The sequence below is a fragment of the Heptranchias perlo genome, unplaced genomic scaffold (assembly GCF_035084215.1).
Source record: "Heptranchias perlo isolate sHepPer1 unplaced genomic scaffold, sHepPer1.hap1 HAP1_SCAFFOLD_409, whole genome shotgun sequence".
Classification (NCBI taxonomy): Eukaryota; Metazoa; Chordata; class Chondrichthyes; order Hexanchiformes; family Hexanchidae; genus Heptranchias; species Heptranchias perlo.
The window spans coordinates 182446-208134 of record NW_027139421.1 but is presented as its reverse complement, the minus strand read 5'-3'; the positions used below and the strand labels follow the sequence as shown (position 1 = coordinate 208134).

At 49.7% G+C, this 25689-nt stretch overlaps 1 protein-coding gene across 1 annotated transcript in view; it reads left to right on the top strand.

The window, feature by feature from the left end:
- Positions 1-25689, top strand: part of LOC137312256 (serine/threonine-protein kinase 36-like) — a gene marked incomplete at its 3' end in the record, with an annotated part of 210176 nt that overhangs the window by 4913 nt on the left and 179574 nt on the right. Inside the window, exons 2-5 of the mRNA XM_067978874.1 lie at positions 92-222; positions 2785-3034; positions 5104-5197; positions 8836-9005. Coding sequence (XP_067834975.1) covers positions 101-222; positions 2785-3034; positions 5104-5197; positions 8836-9005 — 636 coding nt within the window. The remainder of the gene's footprint in view (positions 1-91; positions 223-2784; positions 3035-5103; positions 5198-8835; positions 9006-25689) is intronic.

Here is a 25689-nt window from a genome sequence, read left to right as displayed (position 1 = left end):
GCGCGCGGACGGGTTGAGAGACACGGTGGTGAGGCGCTGGCGGACCGCACGGCCTCTTGTTGACGTGTGTGCGCTTTTGCGTCTGTTCCAGGTGCGGGAGATGGCGTGCCAGCTGGCATCGGCTCTGTATTACCTGCATTCCCACCGCATCCTCCATCGTGACATGAAGCCTCAAAACATCCTGCTCGGGAAAGGGGGAGTCCTTAAACTCTGCGACTTTGGGTAAGAACAGCTACCGAGGTGGCAATTTGCGGAGGACAAGGCAGTAGGGTGTACCGAGGAGCCGAACGCATGGTGTCTTATATTTTTATATATGTAGAGGAGGGTAACGCGCGGCCTGTTTTTATTTTTACACACACACACACACGGATAACGCGCGGCGTGTTTTTATTTTTACACACACACACACACACACACACACTGATAACGCGCGGCGTGTTTTTATTTTTACACACACACACACACACACACACACACACACGGATAACGCGCGGCATGTTTTTATTTTTACACACACACACACGGATAACGCACGGCCTGTTTTTATTTTTACACACACACGCACACACACACACACGGATAACGCACGGCCTGTTTTTATTTTTACACACACACACACACACGGATAACGCGCGGCGTGTTTTTATTTTTACGCACACACACACACACACACACACACGGATAACGCGCGGCGTGTTTTTATTTTTACACACACACACACACACACACACACACACACGGATAACGCGCGGCGTGTTTTTATTTTTACACACGCACACACACACACACACACACGGATAACGCGCGGCCTGTTTTTATTTTTACACACACACACACACACACACGGATAACGCGCGGCCTGTTTTTATTTTTACACACACACACACACACACACACACGGATAACGCGCGGCCTGTTTTTATTTTTGCACACACACACACACACGGATAACGCGCGGCCTGTTTTTATTTTTACACACACACACACACACACGCACACACAGACGGATAACGCGCGGCCTGTTTTTATTTTTACACACACACACACACACACACACACACACGGATAACGCGCGGCCTGTTTTTATTTTTACACACACACACACACACACACACACACACACGGATAACGCGCGGCCTGTTTTTATTTTTACACACACACACACACACACACACACACACAACGCGCGGCCTGTTTTTATTTTTACACACACACACACAACGCGCGGCCTGTTTTTATTTTTACACACACACACACACACACACACACACACACGGATAACGCGCGGCCTGTTTTTATTTTTACACACACACACACACACACACACACACACACACACACACAACGCGCGGCCTGTTTTTATTTTTACACACACACACACACACACACACACACACACACACACAACGCGCGGCCTGTTTTTATTTTTACACACACACACACAACGCGCGGCCTGTTTTTATTTTTACACACACACACACACACACACACGTAACGCGCGGCCTGTTTTTATTTTTACGCACACACACACACACACACACACACACGGATAACGCGCGGCCTGTTTTTATTTTTACACACACACACCCACACACACACACACACACACACGGATAACGCGCGGCCTGTTTTTATTTTTACACACACACACACACACACGGGTGACGCGCGGCCTGTTTTTATTTTTACACACACACACACACACACACACACACACGTAACGCGCGGCCTGTTTTTATTTTTACACACACACACACACACACACACACGGATAACGCGCGGCCTGTTTTTATTTTTACACACACACACACACACACACGGATAACGCGCGGCCTGTTTTTATTTTTACACACACACAGACACACACACACACACACACACACGGATAACGCGCGGCCTGTTTTTATTTTTACACACACACACACACACACGGGTGACGCGCGGCCTGTTTTTATTTTTACACACACACACACACACACACACACACACACGTAACGCGCGGCCTGTTTTTATTTTTACACACACACACACACACACACACACGGATAACGCGCGGCCTGTTTTTATTTTTACACACACACACACACACACACGGATAACGCGCGGCCTGTTTTTATTTTTACACACACACACACACACACACGGATAACGCGCGGCCTGTTTTTATTTTTACACACACACACACACACACACACACACACACACACACTGAACGCGCGGCCTGTTTTTATTTTTAACACACACACACACACACACACACACGTGACGCGCGGCCTGTTTTTATTTTTACACACACACACACACACGTGACGCGCGGCCTGTTTTTATTTTTACACACACACGCACACGCACACACACACACGGGTGACACGTGGCCTGTTTTTATTTTTACGCACACGCACACACACACGGGTGACGCGCGGCCTGTTTTTATTTTTACACACACACGCACACACACACACGGGTGACACGTGGCCTGTTTTTATTTTTACACACATGCACACACACACACACGTGACGCGCGGCCTGTTTTTATTTTTACACACACACACACACACACACGTGACGCGCGGCCTGTTTTTATTTTTACACACACGCACACACACACACACACACACGTGACGCGCGGCCTGTTTTTATTTTTACACACACACACACGTAACGCGCGGCGTGTTGTCTTTTTATATATATATATACACACAGGAGGGTAACGCGCGGCGCGTTTTTTTTCTATAGATAAGCATAATGCGCACTCTCTTCTCTTCCCCCTCTCCCCCTCCCCAGTTTTGCCCGTGCCATGAGCCTGCAGACGCTGGTTCTCACCTCTATTAAAGGGACTCCGCTCTACATGTCCCCGGAATTGGTGGAGGAGAAACCGTACGACCACACGGCCGATCTCTGGTCACTCGGCTGTATCCTGTACGAACTGTATGTGGGCACACCGCCATTCTACACTAACAGCATCTTCCAGCTCGTCAGCCTCATCATCAAGGACCCCGTCAAATGGCCCAAAGGAATCAGCCCCGACTTCAAGGTACTGTCTCAGGGTGGGACTTGTATCCGGGTGGGGAGAGCGGAGAGTCCATGATAGGGGAGAGTGTCCATGGGCTGTGGGAGGAGATTAAATGGGTGGGGGGAGTCCATGATAGGGGAGAGTGTAGATGGGCTGTGGGAGGAGATTAAATGGGTGGGGAGAGTCCATGATAGGGGAGAGTGTCCATGGGCTGTGGGGGGAGATTAAATGGGTGGGGAGAGTCCATGATAGGGGAGAGTGTACATGGGCTGTGGGAGGAGATTAAATGGGTGGGGAGAGTCCATGATAGGGGAGAGTGTCCATGGGCTGTGGGGGGAGATTAAATGGGTGGGGAGAGTCCATGATAGGGGAGAGTGTAGATGGGCTGTGGGAGGAGATTAAATGGGTGGGGAGAGTCCATGATAGGGGAGAGTGTAGATGGGCTGTGGGAGGAGATTAAATGGGTGGGGAGAGTCCATGATAGGGGAGAGTGTAGATGGGCTGTGGGAGGAGATTAAATGGGTGGGGAGAGTCCATGATAGGGGAGAGTGTAGATGGGCTGTGGGGGGAGATTAAATGGGTGGGGAGAGTCCATGATAGGGGAGAGTGTAGATGGGCTGTGGGAGGAGATTAAATGGGTGGGGAGAGTCTATGATAGGGGGGAGTGTAGATGGGCTGTGGGAGGAGATTAAATGGGTGGGTCTTTGATGGGGGAGAGTGGAGATGGTCTGTGGGAGGAGATTAAATGGGTGGGTCTTTGATGGGGGAGAGTGAGGTATAACTGGTGGATCTGCAGGCCCTCTCTGTTATTTAATGATCTGTGGATATGAAGCTTCCCTTCCCTTTTTGCCCCTCTCCACACTGCGTGAATCACCTTGCTGCAGTACGGTGACTGGAAGAGTTCCCAGGGGAGGCCATTCTGGGGCTTGGCCCACACTAATTTACCAACCTCCTGTGGCCTGCAGTCTCGTCCTCTGGCTACAGGGCCCAACCTGCCGGGGGTGCCAGGAGGAGAGGACGATTGTGCACAAGGCCCCTCCTCGGGACTTGATCTGGAGTGGGGTTCCCATCCGGGAGCGAGATCCCAGGGCCTGGTCACTGATCGGATCTCCATCCTCTCTCCGTCGGGCGATTCTCAGCCGAGGCTCAGTGGGTCTTGCTCTCTTCCCTCTGAATCAGAAGGTCGTGGGTTCAAGCCCCACACGTTCCAGAGACTCGAGTCCAGAATCCAGGCCGACACTTCCGGTGTCAGTGCTGAGGGAGCGCTGCACTGTCGGAGGGTCAGTGCTGAGGGAGCGCTGCACTGTCGGAGGGTCAGTGCTGAGGGAGCGCCGCACTGTCGGAGGGTCAGTGCTGAGGGAACGCCGCACTGTCGGAGGGTCAGTACTGAGGGAGCGCTGCACTGTCGGAGGGTCAGTCCTGAGGGAGCGCCGCACTGTCGGAGGGTCAGTCCTGAGGGAGCGCCGCACTGTCGGAGGGTCAGTGCTGAGGGAGCGCCGCACTGTCGGAGGGTCAGTGCTGAGGGAGCGCCGCACTGTCGGAGGGTCAGTGCTGAGGGAGCGCCGCACTGTCGGAGGGTCGGTACTGAGGGAGCGCCGCACTGTCGGAGGGTCAGTACTGAGGGAGCGCTGCACTGTCGGAGGGTCAGTGCTGAGGGAGCGCCGCACTGTCGGAGGGTCAGTGCTGAGGGAGCGCCGCACTGTCGGAGGGTCAGTACTGAGGGAGCGCCGCACTGTTGGAGGGCCCGTCTCTCAGATGAAACATTAAACTGAGGGCCCCGTCTGCCCTCAGGTGGGTGTAAAATCCCACCACGCTATTGGAAGAAGAGCAGGGGGGAGTTCCCCCTGGTGTCCTGGGGCCAATATTTATCCCACAACCAACATCACTAAAAAAAAAAGGATGATCCGGTCATTTATCACATTTGCTGTTTGTGGGATCTTGCTGTCCGCAAATTGGCAGCTGCGTTTCCTACATTACAACAGTGACTGCACTTAAAAAAAAAAAAGTACTTCATTGGCTCTGAATCACTGGGACGTCCTGAGGTGATGAAAGACACTGTGTAAATGGGAATGTGTTGTTTTCTGTTTCAGAGCTTCCTGCAGGGCCTGTTGACTAAGGACCCTCGGCAGAGACTGTCATGGCCTGCGCTGCTCTACCATCCCTTCGTGGCCAACCGGGTGGTCAGTAAGTATGGGCGGGAACTAAAGACGTTCCTCTCCACACTGCGGGGTTCAGGGGGGAGAGAGAGAGGGGTCGATCAGAGCTGGGGCCTGTAAGAGAGGCCCAGTCCCAGGGAGTGAGGGGTAGATCAGGGCTGGGGCCTGTTCCATTGAGTTACATAGAAATTACAGCACAGAAACAGGCCATTCGGCCCCACTGGTCTATCCCAGTGTTTATGCTCCACACGAGCCTCCTCCCTCCCTCCTCCATCTCACCCTCTCACCATCTCCTTCTATTCCTCTCTCCCTCATGTGTTTCTCCAGCTTCCCCTTAAATCCATCTGCACTATTCACCTCAACTACTCCTTGTGGGAGCGAGTTCCACATTCTCACCACTCTCTGGGTAAAGAAGTTTCTCCTGAATTCCCTATTGGATTTATTAGTGACTATCTTATATTTATGGCCCCGAGTTCTGGTCTCCCCCACAAGTGGAAACACCTTCTCTACGTCTACCCTATCGAACCCTTTCATAATCTTAAAGACCTCTATCAGGTCACCCCTCAGCCTTCTCTTTTCTAGAGAAAAGAGCCCCAGCCTGTTCAACCTTTCCTGATAAGTACATCCTCTCATTCTGGTGAATCTTTTTTTGCACCTTCTCCAATGCCTCTATCTCTTTTTTATAATATGGAGACCAGAACTGTGGCATAGTGGATATGTTACTGGACCAGTAATCCAAAGATGTCCAGTGTGAGTTCAAATCCCACAGTGGCAGTTTGAGAATTTAGAATTCAGTTTCAGATAAAATCTGGACATAAAAAGCTCAACTGACAATGAGAGAGAGAATGTGAAGAGCAGAAAGAGGAGACGGTAACCCCCGACAAAATTAATTGTCGCTTGGAAAACTATGGGTTAATAATTGACGGCCTGCGCGGATTTGTCAAAGGCCAGCCCTGTTTGAGTAACTTGATTGAGTTCTTTGATGAAGTAACGGAGAGGGTTGATGAGGGTAGTGTGGTTGATGTTGTGTATATGGACTTTCACAAGGCGTTTGATAAAGCATCACATAATAGACTTGTTAGCAAAATTAAAGCCCATGGGATTAAAGGGACAGTTGCAGCATGGATACAAAATTGGCTAAGGGTCAGAAAGCAGAGAGTATTGGTGAACGGTTGTTTTTCAGACTGGAGGGAAGTATACAGTGGTGTTCCCCAGGGGTCAGTATTAGGACCACTGCTCTTTCTGATATATATTAATGACCTGGACTGGGGTATAATTTCAAAGTTTGCAGGTGACACGAAACTTGGAAATGTAGTACACAATGTGGAGGATAGTAACAGACTTCAGGAGGACAGAGACAGAGTGGTGAAATGGGCAGACACATGGGAGATGAAATTTAACACAGAGAAATGTGAAGTGATACATTCTGGTAGGAAGAATGAGGAGAGGCAATATAAACTAAACGGTACAATTTTAAAGGGGGTGCAGGAACAGAGAGACCTGGGGGTGTATGTACACCAATCTTTGAAGGTGGCAGGACAAGTTGAGAAGATTGTTAAAAAAGCATAAGGGATCCTGGGGCTTTATTAATCGAGGCATAGAGCACAAAATCAAGGAAGTTATGATGAACCTTTATAAATCACTGGTTAGGCCTCAGCTGGAGTATTGTGTTCGATTCTGGGCACTGCACTTTAGGAAGGATGTCAAGGCCTGACAAGGATGTCAAGGATTTACAAGAATGGTCCCAGGGATGAGGGACTTCAGTTTATGTGGAGAGACTGGAGAAGCTGGGATTGTTCTCCTCAGAGCAGAGAAGGTTAAGGGGAGATTTAATAGAGGGGTTTACAATCATGAGGGGTTTTGACAGAGTAAATAAGGAGAAACTGTTTCCAGTGGCAGGAGGGTCGGTAACCAGAGGACACAGATTTATGATGATCGGCAAAAGAACCAGAGGGGGAGATGAGGAGAATTTTTTTACGCAGCGAGTTGTGATGATCTGGAATTCACTGCCTGAAAGGGCGGAAGAAGCAGATTCAATAATAACTTTCAAAAGGGAAATGGGATAAAAACTGGAAGGGAGAAAATTTGCAGGGCTATGGGGGATAGAGCAGGGGAACGGGACTACTTGGATAGCTCTTTCAAAGGGCTGGCACAGGCATGATGGGCTGAATGGCGGCCTCCTGTGGTGCATCGTTCTATGATTCTAAGAAAGACAAAGAATGACAAACGAACAGAGAGAGAGAAAGTGAGAGAAAGAGTCGAAGACAAACAGAGAGACAAAGTGAGATAAAGGGACGGAGACCAACAGAGAGAGAGAGAATGAGAGAAAGAGTTGGAAACAGAGAGAGAGAGTCGGAGAGAGAGAGAGAGTCGGAGACAGACAGACAGAGAGAGAGAGTCGGAGACAGAGAGAGAGAGAGAGAGAGAGTCGGAGACAGAGAGAGAGAGAGAGAGTCGGAGACAGAGAGAGAGAGTCGGAGACAGAGAGAGAGAGAGAGAGAGAGTCGGAGACAGACAGACAGAGAGAGAGAGAGAGTCGGAGACAGACAGAGAGAGAGAGAGAGTCGGAGACAGACAGAGAGAGAGAGAGAGTCGCAGACGGACAGACGGAGAGAGAGAGAGAGTCGCAGACGGACAGACAGAGAGAGAGTCGGAGACAGACAGACAGGGAGAGAGAGAGAGAGTCGGAGACAGACAGACGGGGAGAGAGAGAGAGAGTCGGAGACAGACAGACGGGGAGAGAGAGAGAGAGAGAGTCGGAGACGGACAAACGGAGACAGACAGAAGGAGAGAGAGAGAGTCGGAGACAGACAGAAGGAGAGAGAGAGAGAGTCGGAGACAGACAGAAGGAGAGAGAGAGAGAGTCGGAGACAGACAGAAGGAGAGAGAGAGAGAGAGAGTCGGAGACAGACAGAAGGAGAGAGAGAGAGAGTCGGAGACAGACAGAAGGAGAGAGAGAGAGAGAGAGTTGGAGACAGACAGAAGGAGAGAGAGAGAGAGAGTCGGAGACGGACAAACGGAGACAGACAGAAGGAGAGAGAGAGAGAGTCGGAGACAGACAGAAGGAGAGAGAGAGAGAGTCGGAGACAGACAGAAGGAGAGAGAGAGAGAGTCGGAGACAGACAGACGGAGAGAGAGAGAGTCGGAGACAGACAGAAGGAGAGAGAGAGAGAGTCGGAGACAGACAGACGGAGAGAGAGAGAGTCGGAGACAGACAGACGGAGAGAGAGAGAGTCGGAGACAGACAGACGGAGAGAGAGAGAGTCGGAGACAGACAGACGGAGAGAGAGAGAGTCGGAGACAGACAGAAGGAGAGAGAGAGTCGGAGACAGACAGACGGAGAGAGAGAAAGTCGGAGACAGACAGAAGGAGAGTGTGAGTGAGTCGGAGAGGGAGAGTGTGAGTGAGTCCGAGAGGGAGAGTCGGAGACAAACAGAGGTGAAAGTGTGAGAAGCAGAGAGAGGAGATGGCGATGAACAGAAAGACAAAGATGGAAAGGAATCGAGTGCGGCAGGAGCAGAGGGAGAGAGAGAGAGAGAGAGAAGGTGGTGAGAGAGACGGGTCCTCTGTCAGCTGATACAGATCGATGAGTGGGGGAAAGGAGCTGGTGGGTGGAGTTGATTATGCAAAGGGCGCTCTGTGACTCTGGGCTGTTTTTTATTGAAGTTGTGGACGACACGCAGGAATGTGGGATTGAGAATCCATTTACCATCCAGCCCAGCCCTGAGCAGCAGGCCCTGAAGGAGAAGCAAGCAACCGCAATGGCCCCCAAATCTGGGCAATCCAAGATCCTCAAAAAGGCTAGGCTGAAGATGCTGCAGGAAGCAAAGAGGAAGGTGAGACACAGACACTGAGAGATCGACACTCCCCAATTAACAGTGACAGAGAGAGAGAGATCGACACTCCCCGATTAACAGAGAGAGAGAGAGAGAGAGAGAGATCGACACTCCCCGATTAACAGTGACAGAGAGAGAGAGATCGACACTCCCCGATTAACACAGGGAGAGAGAGAGAGAGAGAGAGAGATCGACACTCCCCGATTAACACACAGAGAGAGAGAGAGATCGACACTCCCCGATCAACACAGAGAGAGAGAGATCGACACTCCCCGATTAACAGAGAGAGACAGAGATCGACACTCCCCGATTAACACAGAGAGAGAGAGAGAGATCGACACTCCCCGATTAACACAGGGAGAGAGAGAGAGAGAGAGATCGACACTCCCCGATCAACACAGAGAGAGAGAGATCGACACTCCCCGATTAACAGAGAGAGAGAGAGATCGACACTCCCCGATTAACAGAGAGAGAGAGAGATCGACACTCCCCGATTAACACAGGGAGAGAGAGAGATCGACACTCCCCGATTAACAGAGAGAGAGAGAGAGAGAGAGAGAGATCGACACTCCCCGATTAACAGAGAGAGAGAGAGAGAGAGAGATCGACACTCCCCGATTAACAGAGAGAGAGAGAGAGAGAGATCGACACTCCCCGATTAACAGTGACAGAGAGAGAGAGATCGACACTCCCCGATTAACACAGAGAGAGAGAGAGAGATCGACACTCCCCGATTAACACAGGGAGAGAGAGAGAGATCGACACTCCCCGATTAACACAGGGAGAGAGAGAGAGAGAGATCGACACTCCCCGATCAACACAGAGAGAGAGAGATCGAGACTCCCCGATTAACAGAGAGAGACAGAGATCAACACTCCCCGATTAACACAGAGAGAGAGAGAGATCGACACTCCCCGATTAACACAGGGAGAGAGAGAGATCGACACTCCCCGATTAACAGAGAGAGAGAGAGAGAGAGAGATCGACACTCCCCGATGAACAGAGAGAGAGAGAGAGATCGACACTCACCGATTAACACAGGGAGAGAGAGAGAGATTGACACTCCCCGATTAACACAGAGAGAGGGAGAGAGAGATCGACACTCCCCGATCAACACAGAGAGAGAGAGATCGACACTCCCCGATTAACAGAGAGAGACAGAGATCGACACTCCCCGATTAACACAGGGAGAGAGAGAGATCAACACTCCCCGATTAACACAGGGAGAGAGAGAGATCGACACTCCCCGATTAACACAGGGAGACAGAGAGATCGACACTCCCCGATTAACAGAGAGAGAGAGAGAGAGAGATCGACACTCCCCGATTAACACAGGGAGAGAGAGAGAGATCGACACTCCCCGATGAACACAGGGAGAGAGAGAGAGATCGACACTCCCCGATTAACACAGAGAGAGAGAGATCGACACTCCCCGATTAACAGAGAGAGAGAGAGAGAGAGATCGACACTCCCCGATTAACAGAGAGAGAGAGAGAGAGATCGATACTCCCCGATTAACAGAGAGAGAGAGAGAGAGAGATCGACACTCCCCGATTAACAGAGAGAGAGAGAGAGATCGACACTCCCCGATTAACAGAGAGAGAGAGAGAGATCGACACTCCCCGATTAACAGCGAGAGAGAGAGAGAGAGAGAGAGATCGACACTCCCCGATTAACAGAGAGAGAGAGAGAGAGATCGACACTCCCCGATTAACAGAGAGAGAGAGAGAGATCGACACTCCCCGATTAACAGAGAGAGAGAGAGAGATCGACACTCCCCGATTAACAGAGAGAGAGAGAGAGATCGACACTCCCCGATTAACAGAGAGAGAGAGAGAGAGATCGACACTCCCCGATTAACACAGGGAGAGAGAGAGAGATCGACACTACCCGATTAACACAGAGAGAGAGAGATCGACACTCCCCGATTAACAGAGAGAGAGAGAGAGAGAGATCGACACTCCCCGATTAACACAGGGAGAGAGAGAGAGATCGACACTCCCCGATGAACACAGGGAGAGAGAGAGAGATCGACACTCCCCGATTAACACAGAGAGAGAGAGATCGACACTCCCCGATTAACAGAGAGAGAGAGAGAGAGAGATCGACACTCCCCGATTAACAGAGAGAGAGAGAGAGAGATCGATACTCCCCGATTAACAGAGAGAGAGAGAGAGAGAGATCGACACTCCCCGATTAACAGAGAGAGAGAGAGAGATCGACACTCCCCGATTAACAGAGAGAGAGAGAGAGATCGACACTCCCCGATTAACAGCGAGAGAGAGAGAGAGAGAGAGAGATCGACACTCCCCGATTAACAGAGAGAGAGAGAGAGAGATCGACACTCCCCGATTAACAGAGAGAGAGAGAGAGATCGACACTCCCCGATTAACAGAGAGAGAGAGAGAGATCGACACTCCCCGATTAACAGAGAGAGAGAGAGAGATCGACACTCCCCGATTAACAGAGAGAGAGAGAGAGAGATCGACACTCCCCGATTAACACAGGGAGAGAGAGAGAGATCGACACTACCCGATTAACACAGAGAGAGAGAGATCGACACTCCCCGATTAACAGAGAGAAAGAGAGATCGACACTCCCCGATTAACACAGGGAGAGAGAGATCGATCGACACTCCCCGATTAACACAGGGAGAGAGAGAGAGATCGACACTCCCCGATTAACACAGGGAGAGAGAGAGAGATCGACACTCCCCGATGAACACAGAGAGAGAGAGAGAGAGAGATCGACACTCCCCAATTAACACAGGGAGAGAGAGAGAGAGATCGACACTCCCTGATTAACACACGGAGAGAGAGAGATCAACATTCCCCGATTAACACAGAGAGAGAGAGAGAGATCGACACTCCCCGATTAACAGAGAGAGAGAGAGAGAGAAAAATCGACACTCCCTGATGAACAGAGGGAGAGAGAGATCGACACTCCCCGATGAACACAGGGAGAGAGGGAGAGATCGACACTCCCCGATTAACACAGAGAGAGAGAGAGATCGACACTCCCCGATTAACACAGAGAGAGAGAGAGATCGACACTCCTCGATTAACACAGACGGAGAGAGAGAGATCGACCCACCCCAATTAACACAGGGAGAGAGAGATTGACACTCCTCGATTAACAGAGAGAGAGAGAGATCGACACTCCCCGATTAACACACACAGAGAGAGAGAGAGATCGACACTCCCCGATCAACACAGAGAGAGAGAGATCGACACTCCCCGATTAACAGAGAGAGACAGAGATCGACACTCCCCGATTAACAGAGAGAGACAGAGATCGACACTCCCCGATTAACAGAGAGAGAGAGAGAGAGAGATCGACACTCCCCGATGAACACAGGGAGAGAGAGAGATCGACACTCCCCGATTAACAGAGAGAGAGAGATCGACACTCCCCGATTAACAGTGACAGAGAGAGAGAGAGATCGACACTCCCCGATTAACACAGGGAGAGAGAGAGATCGACACTCCCCGATTAACACAGGGAGAGAGAGAGAGAGAGAGATCGACACTCCCCGATCAACACAGAGAGAGAGAGATCGAGACTCCCCGATTAACAGAGAGAGACAGAGATCAACACTTCCCGATTAACACAGAGAGAGAGAGAGATCGACACTCCCCGATTAACACAGGGAGAGAGAGAGATCGACACTCCCCGATTAACAGAGAGAGAGAGAGAGAGAGAGAGATCGACACTCCACGATTAACAGAGAGAGAGAGAAAGAGAGATCGACACTCCCCGATTAACACAGGGAGAGAGAGATCGATCGACACTCCCCGATTAACACAGGGAGAGAGAGAGAGATCGACACTCCCCAATTAACACAGGGAGAGAGAGAGAGAGATCGACACTCCCTGATTAACACACGGAGAGAGAGAGATCAACATTCCCCGATTAACACAGAGAGAGAGAGATCGACACTCCCCGATTAACAGAGAGAGTTAGAGAAAAATCGACACTCCCTGATGAACAGAGGGAGAGAGAGATCGACACTCCCCGATGAACACAGGGAGAGAGGGAGAGATCGACACTCCCCGATTAACACAGAGAGAGAGAGAGATCGACACTCCCCGATTAACACAGAGAGAGTGAGAGATCGACACTCCTCGATTAACACAGACGGAGAGAGAGAGATCGACCCACCCCAATTAACACAGGGAGAGAGAGATTGACACTCCTCGATTAACAGAGAGAGAGAGATCGACACGCCCCGATTAACAGAGAGAGAGAGAGATCGACACTCCCCGATTGACACAGAGAGCGAGAGAGAGAGATCAACACTCCCCGATTAACACAGGGAGAGAGAGAGAGAGAGAGATCGACACTCCTCGATTAACAGAGAGAGAGAGAGAGAGATCGACACTCCCCGATTAACAGAGAGAGAGATCGACAGTCCCCGATTAACAGAGAGAGATCGACACTCCCCGATTAACAGAGAGAGAGAGAGATCGACACTCCTCGATTAACACACAGAGAGAGAGAGAGAGATCGACACTCCCCTATTAACACAGGGAGAGAGAGAGATCGACACTCGCCGATAAGCAGAGAGAGAGAGAGATCGACACTCCCCAATTAACAGAGAGAGAGATCGACACTCCCCGATTAACAGCGAGAGAGAGACAGAGAGAGATCGACATTCCCCGATTGACAGAGAGCGAGATAGAGAGATCAACACTCCCCGATTAACACAGAGAGAGAGAGAGATCGACCCTCCCCAATTAACACAGGAAGAGAGAGAGAGAGATCGACACTCCTCGATTAACAGAGAGAGAGAGAGAGAGTGATCGACACTCCCCTATTAACACAGAGAGAGAGAGAGAGAGAGATCGACACTCCCCGATTAGCAGAGAGAGAGAGAGAGATCGACACTCCCCAATTAACAGAGAGAGAGAGATCGACACTCCCCGATTAACAGAGAGAGAGAGAGAGATCAACACTCCCCGATTAACAGAGAGAGAGAGAGAGAGAGAGAGAGAGAGCGACACTCCCCGATTAACACAGAGAGTGAGATCGACACACCCGGATTAACAGGGAGAGAGAGAGAGATCGACACTCCCCGATTAACACAAGGAGAGAGAGAGAGATCGACACTCCCCGATTAACAGAGAGAAAGAGAGATCGACACTCCCCGATTAACAGAGAGAGAGAGAGATCGACACTCCCCGATTAACAGAGAGAGACCGACACTCCTCGATGAACACAGAGAGAGAGAGAGATCGACACTCCCCGATTAACACAGAGAGAGAGAGAGAGATCGACACTCCCCGATTAACACAGAGAGAGAGAGAGAGATCGACACTCCCCGATTAACACAGAGAGAGAGAGATCGACACTCCCCGATTAACACAGAGAGAGAGAGAGATCGACACTCCCCGATTAACACAGAGAGAGAGAGAGATCGACACTCCCCGATTAACACAGGGAGAGAGAGAGAGAGAGAGAGATCGACACTCCCCGATTAACACAGAGAGAGAGAGAGAGATCGACACTCCCCGATCAACACAGAGAGAGAGAGATCGACACTCCCCGATTAACAGAGAGAGACAGAGATCGACACTCCCCGATTAACACAGAGAGAGAGAGAGAGAGATCGACACTCCCCGATTAACACAGAGAGAGAGAGAGAGAGATCGACACTCCCTGATTGACACAGGGAGAGAGAGAGAGATCGACACTCCCCGATTAACAGTGACAGAGAGAGAGAGATCGACACTCCCCGATTAACACAGAGGGAGAGAGAGATCGACACTCCCCGATTAACACAGGGAGAGAGAGAGAGAGAGAGAGAGATCGACACTCCCCGATTAACACACAGAGAGAGAGAGAGATCGACACTCCCCGATTAACACACACAGAGAGAGAGAGATCGACACTCCCCGATCAACACAGAGAGAGAGAGATCGACACTCCCCGATTAACAGAGAGAGACAGAGATCGACACTCCCCGATTAACACAGAGAGAGAGAGAGAGAGATCGACACTCCCCGATGAACACAGGGAGAGAGAGAGATCGACACTCCCCGATTAACAGAGAGAGAGAGAGAGAGAGAGAGAGATCGACACTCCCCGATTAACAGAGAGAGAGAGAGAGAGAGAGAGAGATCGACACTCCCCGATTAACAGTGACAGAGAGAGAGAGATCATAAGAACATAAGAAATTGGAGCAGGAGTAGGCCAATCGGCCCCTCGAGCCTGCTCCGCCATTCAATAAGATCATGGCTGATCTGATCCCAACCACAAATCTAAAGAACACAAGAAGTCGGAGCAGGACCCGGCCACATTGCCCCTGGGCCCTCTCCGCCACCCACAGGGCATTGACCGATCCGAACTCAGCTTCATGTCCAATTTCCTGCCCGCTCCCCATAACCCCTAATTCCCTTTACTTCTAGGAAACTCTATTTCTGTTTTAAATTTATCTAATGATGTAGCTTCCACAGCTTCCTGGGGCAGCAAATTCCACAGACCCACCACCCTCTGAGTGAAGAAGTTTCTCCTCATCTCAGTTTTGAAAGAGTGGCCCCTTATTCTAAGATTATGCCCCCTAGTTCTAGTTTCACCCATCTTTGGGAACATCCTTACTGCATCCACCCGATCAAGACCCTTCACAATCTTATATGTTTCAATAAGATCGCCTCTTATTCTTCTGAACTCCAATGAGTAGAGTCCCAATCTACTCAACCTCTCCTCATATGTGCGCCCCCTCATCCCCGGGATTAACCGAGTGAACCTTCTTTGTACTGCCTCGAGAGCAAGTATGTCTTTTCTTAAGTATGGAGACCAAAACTGTATGCAGTATTCCAGGTGCGGTCTCACCAATACCTTATATAACTGCAGCAATACCTCCTTGTTTTTATATTCTATCCCCCTAGCAATAAAAGCCAACATTCCGTTGGCTTTCTTGATCACCTGCTGCACCTGCATACCAACTTTTTGATTTTCTTGCACTAGGACCCCCAGATCCCTTTGTACTGCAGTACTTTCCAGTCTCTCGCCATTAAGAAAATAACTTGCTCTCTGATTTTTCCTGCCAAAGTGCATAACCTCACATTTTCCAATATTATATTGCATCTGCCAAATCTCCGCCCACTCACCCAGCCTGTCTATATCCCCTTGCAGGTTTTTTATGTCCTCCTCACTCTCTACTTTCCCTCCCATCTTTGTATCATCTGCAAATTTTGATATGTTGCACTCGGTCCCCTCCTCCAAATCGTTAATATAGATTGTAAAGAGTTGGGGACCCAGCACCGACCCCTGTGGAACACCACTGGTTACTGGTTGCCAGTCCGAAAATGAACCATTTATCCCAACTCTCTGCTTCCTGTTCGATAACCAATCCTCCACCCATGCCAGAATATTACCCCCAATCCCGTGATTTTTTATCTTAAGTAATAATCTTTTATGTGGCACCTTGTCGAATGCCTTCTGGAAGTCTAAATACACTATGTCCACTGGTTCCCCTTTATCCACCCTATACGTTATATCCTCGAAGAACTCAAGCAAATTTGTCAGACATGACTTCCCCTTCATAAAGCCATGCTGACTTTGTCCTATTAAATTATGCTTATCTAAATGTTCCGTTACTGTCTCCTTAATAATAGACTCCAAAATTTTACCCACCACAGATGTTAAGCTAACTGGCCTATAATTTCCAGCCTTCTGCCTACTACCCTTTTTAAATAACGGTGTTACATTAGCAGTTTTCCAATCTGCCGGGACCTCTCCTGAGTCCAGGGAATTTTGGAAAACTATCACCAAAGCATCCACAATCCCTACTGCCACTTCCCTCAAGACCCTAGGATGGAAGCCATCAGGTCCAGGGGATTTATCCGCCTTGAGTCCCATTATTTTACTGAGTACCATCTCCTGAGTGATTTTAATCGTATTTAGCTCCTCCCCCCCGAGAGTCCCCTGTTTGTCCAGTGTTGGGATATTCTTAGTGTCCTCTACTGTAAAGACTGAAACAAAATATTTGTTCAGCATTTTTGCCATCTCCATGTTTCCCACCATTAATTTCCCGGTCTCATCCTCTAAGGGACCTATGTTTGCCTTAGCCACCCTTTTTCTTTTTATATAACTATAGAAACTCTTGCTATCTGTTTTTATATTTTTTGCTAATTTCTTTTCATAATCTAACTTCCCTTTCTTAATCAATCCTTTAGTTACTTTTTGCTGTCTTTTGAAGAATTCCCAATCTTCTATCCTCCCACTAAGTTTGGCTACCTTATATGTCCTTGTTTTTAGTCGGATACTATCCTTGATTTCTTTACTTAGCCACGGATGGCTGTCATTTCTTTTACACCCTTTTTTCCTCAGTGGAATATATTTATTTTGAAAGTTGTAAAATAACTCCCTAAATGAACACCACTGCTCATGTACCGTCTTACCCTTTAATCTATTTTCCCAGTCCACTTTAATCAATTCCGCTCTCATACCATCATAGTCTCCTTTATTCAAGCTCAGTACGCTTGTTTGAGAATCAACCTTCTCACCCTCTAATTGGATGTGGAATTCAACCATGTTGTGGTCGCTCGTTCCAAGGGGATCCTTAACTAGGACATTATTAATTAATCCTGACTCATTACACAGGACCAGGTCCAAGGTTGCCTGCCCCCTTGTAGGATCAGTTAATGAACTCGTCCTCAAGGCTGCTCTGCCCAATTTGATTTGTCCAGTTAATATGATAATTAAAATCCCCCATAATTATGGCTGTTCCCTTATTACATGCCCCGACTATCTCCTGATTAATACTTCTTCCAGCAGAGTTGCAACTATTAGGAGGCCTATATACTACGCCCACTAATGTTTTTTTTCCCTTATTATTCCTTATCTCCACCCAAACTGTTTCATTATCTTGATGCTTTGTCCCAATATCATTTCTCTGTATTACAGTGATTCCTTCCTTTATTAACATAGCCACCCCACCTCCCCTTCCTTCCTGCCTGTCCTTCCTGATTGTTAAATACCCTGGCATATTTAATTCCCAGTCGTCGTCACCCTGCAGCCATGTTTCTGTAATGGCCACAAGATCATACCCATACGTAGTTATTTGTGCCGTTAACTCGTCCATTTTATTACGAATGCTACGTGCATTCAGATAAAGAACTTTCAAATCTGTTTTGTGACGCTTAGTTCCTGCTTTTTCCTTTTTTAACACTTTACCTATTACTCCATACCTTCTGTCCCTTCCTGTTACGCTTTCCTCTCTCTCCCTGCTCAGGTTCCCAACCCCCTGCCACTTTAGTTTAAACCCTCCCCAACAGCACTAGCAAACACTCCTCCTAGGACAGCAGTCCCGGCCCTGCCCAGGTGCAGACCATCCGGTTTGTACTGGTCCCACCTCCCCCAGAACCGTTTCCAGTGTCCCAGGAATTTGAATCCCTCCCCCTTGCACCATTCCTCTAGCCACGTATTCATTTGAAATATCCTCCTATTTCTACTCTGACTAGCACGTGGCACTGGCAGCAATCCTGAGATTACTACCTTTGAGGTCCTATTTTTTAATTTACCTCCTAACTCCCTATATTCTGCTTTTAGGACCTCATCCCGTTTTTTTACCTATATCGTTGGTGCCTATGTGCACCACGACAGCTGGCTGTTCGCCCTCCCCCTCCAAAATGTTCTGTAGCCGCTCCGAGACATCCTTGATCCTTGCACCAGGGAGGCAACACACCATCCTGGAGTCTCGGTTGCGGCCGCAGAAACGCCTGTCTATTCCCCTTACAATTGAGTCCCCTATCACTATAGCTCTGCCACTCTTTTTCCTCCCAGCCTGTGCAGCAGAGCTACCCGTGGTGCCAGGAAGTTGGCTGCTGCTGCCTTCCCCTGATAAGTCATCCCCCCCAACAGCATCCAAAGTGGCATATCTGTTTGAGAGGGGGATGGCCACAGGGGACCCCTGCACTACCTGCCTGCATCTCTTACTCTTCCTGGTGGTCACCCATTCACTTCCTGCCTGTATACCCTTTACCTGCGGTGTGACCAACTCGCTAAACGTGCTATCCACGAGTTTCTCTGCATCGCGAATGCTCCACAGTGAGTCCACCCGCAGCTCCAGCTCCGAGATACGATCGGTCAGTAGCTGCAGGTGGACACACTTCCCGCACACATGGTCGGCAGGGACACTGGTAGTGTCCATGACTTCCCACATCTTGCAGGAGGAGCATATCACGGGTGCGAGGTCTGCTGCCATGACTTGCCTTAGCTTAGTTACCCCTTTTAAATTACGTTGAAATTAGAAAATGTTAACTATACTATACTAGGGACCGAGGTTCACTAAAAAAAAACACTATCTGCTATAAAACCTGCAGATCTTCCCTTTCTTATTACTTTACTTACAGTAAAATGGTAGAAATACTCACCTGAACCTACTCACCAATCAGCTGCCTCCCCTGTGCCGCGTCACTTTCTGACTGGTGACGTCACCCTGAACTCTGCCGCTGGTCTCAGAGTCTCGCTCTCAGAGTAAGCTCTGGTCTCACTCTCTCCGCGCTGTTTATATCCCCGCTCTGGTCTCGCTCTCTCCCGCCGCTCACCGACTGAACTCTCGCTCTCTCCGCGCTGTTTATATCCCCGCTCTGGTCTCGCTCTCTCCCGCCGCTCACCGACTGGACTCTCGCTCTCTCCGCGCTGTTTTTATCCCCGCTCTGGTCTCGCTCTTTACCGCCGCTCACCGCTCTCAGGTCCACAACCGCTCTGCAGGAAAAGCAAGGCAAAGCAGCACCTCCTTCCCCCACTTTACCAAACTCCCACACGTACCGAACTCTCAGCACACTGTGTTGTCCTCACACCGTGCTGTCCGCACTGACAGGCCCCTGTATTTCTACAGTTGAGACTCAGATGAGTCAGGCCTGCCCCACCTTCAGGGACCAATTGAATCTAGCTAACCAATTAACTTGCTACAGCAGCTCTCTGCTGAAGCCAGACAGAAACTTAGAAATTTAAACTTTTAAATTGACCTTAAACAGTTGAAGCAATATGCACTAGATTTAAAGAGATTAACCCTTAAAGAGATTAACCCTTCAACTCCCACACGGACCGAACTCTCAGCACACTGTTGTCCTCACACCGCCACTCCCCGATTAACACAGAGAGAGAGAGAGAGATCGACACTCCCCGATTAACACAGGAAGAGAGAGAGATCGACACTCCCCGATTAACACAGGGAGAGAGAGAGAGAGAGATCGACACTCCCCGATCAACACAGAGAGAGAGAGATCGAGACTCCCCGATTAACAGAGAGAGACAGAGATCGACACTCCCCGATTAACACAGAGAGAGACAGAGATCGACACTCCCCGATTAACACAGGGAGAGAGAGAGATCGACACTCCCCGATTAACACAGGGAGAGAGAGAGATCGACACTCCCCGATTAACACAGGGAGAGAGAGAGATCGACACTCCCCGATTAACAGAGAGAGAGAGAGATCGACACTCCCCGATTAACAGAGAGAGAGAGAGAGATCGACAGTCCCCGATTAACACAGGGAGAGAGAGAGAGAGATCGACACTCCCCGATTAACACAGAGAGAGGGAGAGAGATTGACACTCCCCGATCAACACAGAGAGAGAGAGATCGACACTCCCCAATTAACAGAGAGAGACAGAGATCGACACTCCCCGATTAACACAGGGAGAGAGAGAGATCGACACTCCCCGATTAACACAGGGAGAGAGAGAGATCGACACTCCCCGATTAACACAGGGAGAGAGAGAGATCGACACTCCCCGATTAACAGAGAGAGAGAGAGATCGACACTCCCCGATTAACAGAGAGAGAGAGATCGACACTCCCCGATTAACACAGGGAGAGAGAGAGAGAGATCGACACTCCCCGATTAACACAGAGAGAGAGAGATCGACACTCCCCGATTAACAGAGAGAGAGAGAGAGAGAGAGATCGACACTCCCCGATTAACAGAGAGAGAGAGAGAGAGATCGACACTCCCCGATTAACAGAGAGAGAGAGAGAGATCGACACTCCCCGATTAACAGAGAGAGAGAGAGAGATCGACACTCCCCGATTAACAGAGAGAGAGAGAGAGATCGACACTCCCCGATTAACAGAGAGAGAGAGAGAGAGATCGACACTCCCCGATTAACAGAGAGAGAGAGAGAGAGATCGACACTCCCCGATTAACACAGAGAGAGAGAGAGATCGACACTCCCCGATTAACACAGGGAGAGAGAGAGAGATCGACACTACCCGATTAACACAGAGAGAGAGAGATCGACACTCCCCGATTAACAGAGAGAGAGAGAGATCGACACTCCCCGATTAACAGAGAGAGAGAGAGAGATCGACACTCCGCGATTAACAGAGAGAGAGAGAAAGAGAGATCGACACTCCCCGATTAACACAGGGAGAGAGAGATCGATCGACACTCCCCGATTAACACAGGGAGAGAGAGAGAGATCGACACTCCCCGATTAACACAGGGAGAGAGAGAGAGATCGACACTCCCCGATGAACACAGAGAGAGAGACAGAGAGAGATCGACACTCCCCAATTAACACAGGGAGAGAGAGAGAGAGATCGACACTCCCTGATTAACACACGGAGAGAGAGAGAGATCGACACTCCCCGATTAACAGAGAGAGAGAGAGAAAAATCGACACTCCCTGATGAACAGAGGGAGAGAGAGATCGACACTCCCCGATGAACACAGGGAGAGAGGGAGAGATCGACACTCCCCAATTAACACAGAGAGAGAGAGAGATCGACACTCCCCGATTAACACAGAGAGAGAGAGAGATCGACACTCCTCGATTAACACAGACGGAGAGAGAGAGATCGACCCACCCCAATTAACACAGGGAGAGAGAGATTGACACTCCTCGATTAACAGAGAGAGAGAGAGATCGACACGCCCCGATTAACAGAGAGAGAGAGAGATCGACACTCCCCGATTGACACAGAGAGCGAGAGAGAGAGATCAACACTCCCCGATTAACACAGAGAGAGAGAGAGATCGACCCTCCCCAATTAACACATGGAGAGAGAGAGAGAGAGAGAGATCGACACTCCTCGATTAACAGAGAGAGAGAGAGAGAGAGATCGACACTCCCCGATTAACAGAGAGAGATCGACACTCCCCGATTAACAGAGAGAGAGAGAGATCGACACTCCTCGATTAACACAGAGAGAGAGAGAGAGAGAGATCGACACTCCCCCATTAACAGAGAGAGAGAGAGATCGACACTCCCCAATTAACAGAGAGAGAGAGAGAGAGATCGACACTCCCCGATTAACAGCGAGAGAGAGAGACAGAGAGAGATCGACATTCCCCGATTGACAGAGAGCGAGATAGAGAGATCAACACTCCCCGATTAACACAGAGAGAGAGAGAGATCGACCCTCCCCAATTAACACAGGGAGAGAGAGAGAGAGATCGACACTCCTCGATTAACAGAGAGAGAGAGAGAGAGATCGACACTCCCCAATTAACAGAGAGAGAGAGATCGACACTCCTCGATTAACAGAGAGAGAGAGAGAGAGTGATCGACACTCCCCTATTAACACAGAGAGAGAGAGAGAGAGAGATCGACACTCCCCGATTAGCAGAGAGAGAGAGAGATCGACACTCCCCAATTAACAGAGAGAGAGAGAGAGATCGACACTCCCCGATTAACAGAGAGAGAGAGAGAGATCAACACTCCCGGATTAACAGAGAGAGTGAGATCGACACACCCGGATTAACAGGGAGAGAGAGAGAGATCGACACTCCTCGATTCACACAGAGAGAGAGAGAGATCGACACTCCTCGATTAACACAGAGAGAGAGAGAGATCGACACTCCCCGATTAACACAGAGAGAGAGAGAGAGATCGACACTCCCCGATTAACACAGAGAGAGAGAGAGATCGACACTCCCCGATTAACACAGAGAGAGAGAGAGATCGACACTCCCCGATTAACACAGAGAGAGAGAGAGAGATCGACACTCCCCGATTAACACAGAGAGAGAGAGAGATCGACACTCCCCGATCAACAGAGAGAGAGAGAGAGAGAGAGATCAACACTCCCCGATTCACAGAGAGAGAGAGAGAGATCGACACTCCCCGATTAACAGAGAGAGAGAGAGAGAGAGATCGACACGCCCCGATTAACACAGGGAGAGAGAGAGATCGACACTCCCCGATTAACTGAGGGAGCGAGAGAGATCGGACACTCCCCGTTAACAGAGAGAGATAGATCGACACTCCCCGATTAACACAGAGAGAGAGAGAGAGAGAGATCGACAATCCCTGATTAACACAGAGAGAGAGATCGACACTCCCCGATTAACACAGAGAGAGAGAGAGAGAGAGATCGACACTCCCCGATTAACAGAGAGAGAGAGAGAGAGATCGACAATCCCCGATTAACACAGAGAGAGAGAGAGAGAGAGAGAGATCGACACTCCCCGATTAACAGAGAGAGAGAGAGAGATCGACACTCCCGGATTAAGACACAGAGAGAGAGCGACACTCGCCGATTAACACAGAGAGAGAGAGAGATCGACACGCCCTCATTAACACAGAGAGAGAGATCGACACTCCCCGATTAACAGAGAGAGAGAGAGATCGACACTCCCCGATTAACACAGAGAGAAAGAGAGAGAGAGATTGATACTCCCCGATTAACACAGAGAGAGAGATCGACACTCCCCGATTAACAGAGAGAGAGAGAGAGAGAGATCGACACTCCCCGATTAACAGAGAGAGAGAGAGAGAGATCGACACTCCCCGATTAACAGAGAGAGAGAGAGAGAGAGATCGACACTCCCCGATTAACACAGAGAGAGAGAGATCGACACTCCCCGATTAACACAGGGAGAGAGAGAGAGATCGACACTCCCCGATAAACTGAGGGAGCGAGAGAGATCGGACACTCCCCGATTAACAGAGACAGATAGATCGACACTCCCCGATTAACACAGAGAGAGAGAGAGAGAGAGATCGACAATCCCCGATTAACACAGAGAGAGAGAGAGAGATCGACACTCCCCGATTAACACAGAGACAGTGAGAGAGAGATCGACACTCTCCGATTAACACAGAGAGAGAGAGAGAGAGATCGACACTCCCCGATTAACACAGAGAGAGAGAGAGAGATCGACACTCCCCGATTAACAGAGAGAGAGAGAGAGATCGACAATCCCCGATTAACACAGAGAGAGAGAGAGAGAGAGATCGACAATCCCCGATTAACACAGAGAGAGAGAGAGAGAGATCGACACTCCCCGATGAACACAGAGAGAGAGAGAGATCGACACTCCCCGATTAACAGAGAGAGAGAGAGAGAGATCGACACTCCCCAATTGACACAGAGAGAGAGAGAGAGATCGACACTCCCCGATTAGCAGAGAGAGAGAGAGAGAGATCGACACTCCCCGATTAACACAGGGAGAGAGAGAGAGAGCGACACTCCCCGATGAACACAGAGAGTGAGATCGACACTCCCGGATTAACAGGGAGAGAGAGAGAGATCGACACTCCCCGATTAACACAAGGAGAGAGAGAGATCGACACTCCCCGATGAACTCAGAGAGAGAGAGAGATCGACACTCCCCGATTAACACCGAGAGAGAGAGAGAGAGAGAGCGACACTCCCCGATTAACACAGAGAGAGAGAGAGATCGACACTGCCCGATCAACACAGAGAGAGAGAGAGATCGACACTCCCCGATTAACAGAGAGAGAGAGATCGACACTCCCCGATTAACAGAGAGAGAGAGAGATCGACACTCCCTGACTCACAGAGAGAGAGAGAGAGATCGACACTCCCCGATTAACGCAGAGAGAGAGAGATCGACACTCCCCGACTCACACAAGGAGAGAGAGAGAGATCGACACTCCCCGATTAACACAAGGAGAGAGAGAGATCGACACTCCCCGATTAACACAAGGAGAGAGAGAGATCGACACTCCCCGATTAACAGAGAGAGAGATCGACACTCGCCGATGAACAGAGAGAGAGATCGACACTCCCCGATTAACGCAGAGAGAGAGAGATCGACATTCCCCGATTAACAGAGAGAGAGAGAGAGATCGACACTCCCTGATTAACACAGAGAGAGAGAGAGAGAATTCGACACTCTCCGATTAACGCAGAGAGAGAGAGATCGACACTCCCCGACGAACACAAGGAGAGAGAGAGATCGACACTCCCCGATTAACACAAGGAGAGAGAGAGATCGACACTCCCCGATTAACACAGAGAGAGAGATCGACACTCCCCGATTAACACAGAGGGAGAGAGAGAGAGATCGACACTCCCGGATAAACACAGAGAGAGAGAGAGATCGACACTCCCCGATTAACACCGAGAGAGAGAGAGAGAGACAGCGACACTCCCCGATTAACACAGAGAGAGAGATCGACACTGCACGATCGACACTACCCGATTAACAGAGAGAGAGAGAGAGAGATCGACACTCCCCGATTAACACAGAGAGAGAGAGATCGACACTCCCCGATTAACACAGGGAGAGAGAGAGAGAGAGAGAGATTGACACTCCCGGATAAACACACAGAAAGAGAGAGAGAGATCGACACTCCCCGATTAACAGAGAGAGAGAGAGAGAGATCGACACTCCCCGATTAACAAAGAGAGAGATCGATCGACACTCCCCGATTAACACAGAGAGAGAGAGAGAGATCGACACTCCCCGATTAACGCAGAG